The sequence below is a fragment of the Pelophylax lessonae genome (assembly GCF_965119305.1).
Source record: "Pelophylax lessonae genome assembly, chromosome: 13".
NCBI lineage: Eukaryota > Metazoa > Chordata > Amphibia > Anura > Ranidae > Pelophylax > Pelophylax lessonae.
Genome location: NC_138780.1, coordinates 156,811,071 through 156,813,601, shown reverse-complemented (window position 1 = coordinate 156,813,601; position 2,531 = coordinate 156,811,071). Strand labels below are relative to the sequence as shown.

At 45.3% G+C, this 2,531-nt stretch overlaps 1 protein-coding gene across 1 annotated transcript; it reads left to right on the top strand.

Moving 5' to 3' along the window:
* The first annotated feature begins 206 nt into the window (after positions 1-206).
* On the top strand, positions 207-1,894 carry LOC309569470 (elongation factor 1-alpha, somatic form). The gene has a single exon (XM_082275315.1). It carries the CDS (start codon positions 279-281, stop codon positions 1,665-1,667), a length of 1,389 nt encoding a protein of 462 aa, XP_082131441.1. The 5' UTR covers positions 207-278; the 3' UTR covers positions 1,668-1,894.
* The last annotated feature ends 637 nt before the right edge of the window (positions 1,895-2,531 follow it).

Sequence of the window (2,531 nt, the reverse complement as noted above, 5' to 3'; positions counted from 1 at the left end):
GTTTCTCAACACAAATATTTTTCTGGGGTCTCTTCTCCCCTTTTTTTGGTTTGGAAGAAGTCAGGTTCATGGAGACCTGTGATAGATTTGAGAGAGCTGAACAAACAATCTTGAAGGTCATACTGTCAAAAGATTGGCTTCTGTCGTTAGATTTAATGGACGCATACTTTCATATTCTGGCGGCTTGCTTCTTTCAAAGATTTCTATGGTTTGCCTCTTCCTCACCGGGTCTGCGGCGAATTTACAAGGTGTCCATCGCCAACATCTAAAACTCCACAATGGGAAAGGAAAAGACACACATCAACATCGTCGTCATTGGACACGTAGATTCTGGCAAGTCCACAACAACTGGACATCTCATCTACAAATGTGGTGGGATCGACAAGCGTACCATTGAAAAATTCGAGAAGGAAGCTGCTGAGATGGGAAAGGGCTCCTTCAAATACGCTTGGGTCTTGGACAAACTGAAGGCTGAGCGTGAACGAGGTATTACCATCGACATTTCCCTGTGGAAATTTGAGACCAGCAAGTACTATGTTACCATTATTGATGCCCCTGGCCACAGAGACTTCATCAAGAACATGATCACTGGTACTTCTCAGGCTGACTGCGCCGTGCTTATTGTTGCTGCCGGTGTTGGTGAATTTGAGGCTGGTATCTCAAAGAATGGACAAACTCGTGAACATGCTCTTCTGGCCTACACTCTGGGTGTGAAGCAGCTTATCGTTGGTGTAAACAAAATGGATTCCACTGAGCCACCATACAGTCAGAAGAGATATGAGGAAATTGTAAAGGAAGTCAGCACTTACATCAAGAAAATTGGTTACAACCCAGATACCGTTGCCTTTGTGCCCATCTCTGGTTGGAATGGTGACAACATGCTGGAACCAAGCTCCAATATGCCATGGTTCAAGGGATGGAACATTTCCCGCAAAGAGGGAAAAGCTGCTGGAACCACTCTTCTGGAAGCTCTTGACAGCATTCTGCCACCTAGCCGCCCCACTGACAAGGCTCTTCGTCTGCCTCTGCAGGATGTGTACAAGATTGGTGGTATTGGTACAGTACCAGTTGGTCGTGTTGAAACTGGTATCCTGAAGCCAGGTATGGTGGTTACCTTTGCTCCAGTTAATGTAACAACTGAAGTCAAGTCTGTGGAAATGCACCATGAAGCTTTGACTGAGGCTTTGCCCGGTGACAACGTTGGTTTCAACGTAAAGAACGTTTCCGTGAAGGATATCCGTCGTGGTAACGTTGCTGGTGATAGCAAGAACGACCCACCATTGGAAGCTGGTCAGTTCACCGCACAGGTAATTATCCTGAACCACCCAGGACAGATCAGTGCTGGCTATGCGCCTGTGCTGGATTGCCATACTGCTCACATTGCCTGCAAGTTTGCGGAGCTGAAGGAGAAGATTGACCGTCGTTCTGGTAAGAAACTGGAAGAAAATCCCAAGTCCCTGAAATCTGGTGATGCTGCCATCGTTGACATGATCCCCGGCAAGCCCATGTGTGTGGAGAGCTTCTCTGACTATCCTCCCCTTGGTCGCTTCGCTGTGCGTGACATGAGGCAGACTGTAGCTGTTGGTGTCATCAAGGCTGTTGAAAAGAAGGCAGCAGGTGCTGGCAAGGTCACAAAGTCTGCCCAGAAGGCCCAGAAAACCAAATGAATATTTCAACTATCCAGCGCCACCTCAGTCTTAACCAGTGGTGGAAGATCGGTCTCAGAACTGTTTGTCTCAATTGGCCATTTAAGTTTAATAGTAAAAGACTGGCTAATGATAACCATGCATCGTAAAAGCTTCAGAAGGAAAGGAATCTTTTGTGGACCATTTGTTTGTGGCAGTTTTAAGTTATTAGTGTTTTTAAATCGGTAATTTTTAAGTGGGAACAACTTGACCAAAAAACCTGTCACCAAATTTTTTGAGACCATTAAACAAAGTTAATGAGAAAAAAAAAAAAAAAAAAAGATTTCTATGGTTTGCAATAAGACAGCTTCATTACCAATTTGTATGTTTGCCCTTCTGTTTGACCACGTTGCCCAGGGTATTTACAAAAGTCCTTCTAGCTCTGGTGGCGTACCTGCAGTCCAAAGGGATTTGCATATACCATTATTTGGCAGACAGAGACACTTTAAAATAAAAATCTTGATGCTAGAGAAGTTTAGACGGTTGATCAAGAGGGAGAAGAACCATCTTGTGTTTACTCAGATTCCTATAATCCTGAAGACAATGGCAGCAGCTCAGAGAGATTCTAGTGTCGGAATGCTTGCATCTTATGGGTATCATGACTTCGACCATTCTAACAGTCAGGTTGTCCCTTTGAGTCAGATTTCTGGCTCAGTGGTGGTCATAGGACCTTGAGCAGAAGCTATAAATCACATCCTGCATGAGAGCGAGCCTGGACTGGTGGTCAGAAAAGCAGAATCTGCTGAGATGTTACTCCCTGCTGGCAACCCAGTGGCTGGTTGTACAGTTGGATGCCAGTTAGAGGGGGTGGGGAGACCTATTCCAAAACCAATAGGTTCAGGACCA

What these genes read in the sequence shown, in the direction of transcription:
- LOC309569470 (XM_082275315.1), top strand. Translation starts at nt 279, where the DNA reads ATGGGAAAGGAAAAGACACACATCAACATCGTCGTCATTGGACACGTA.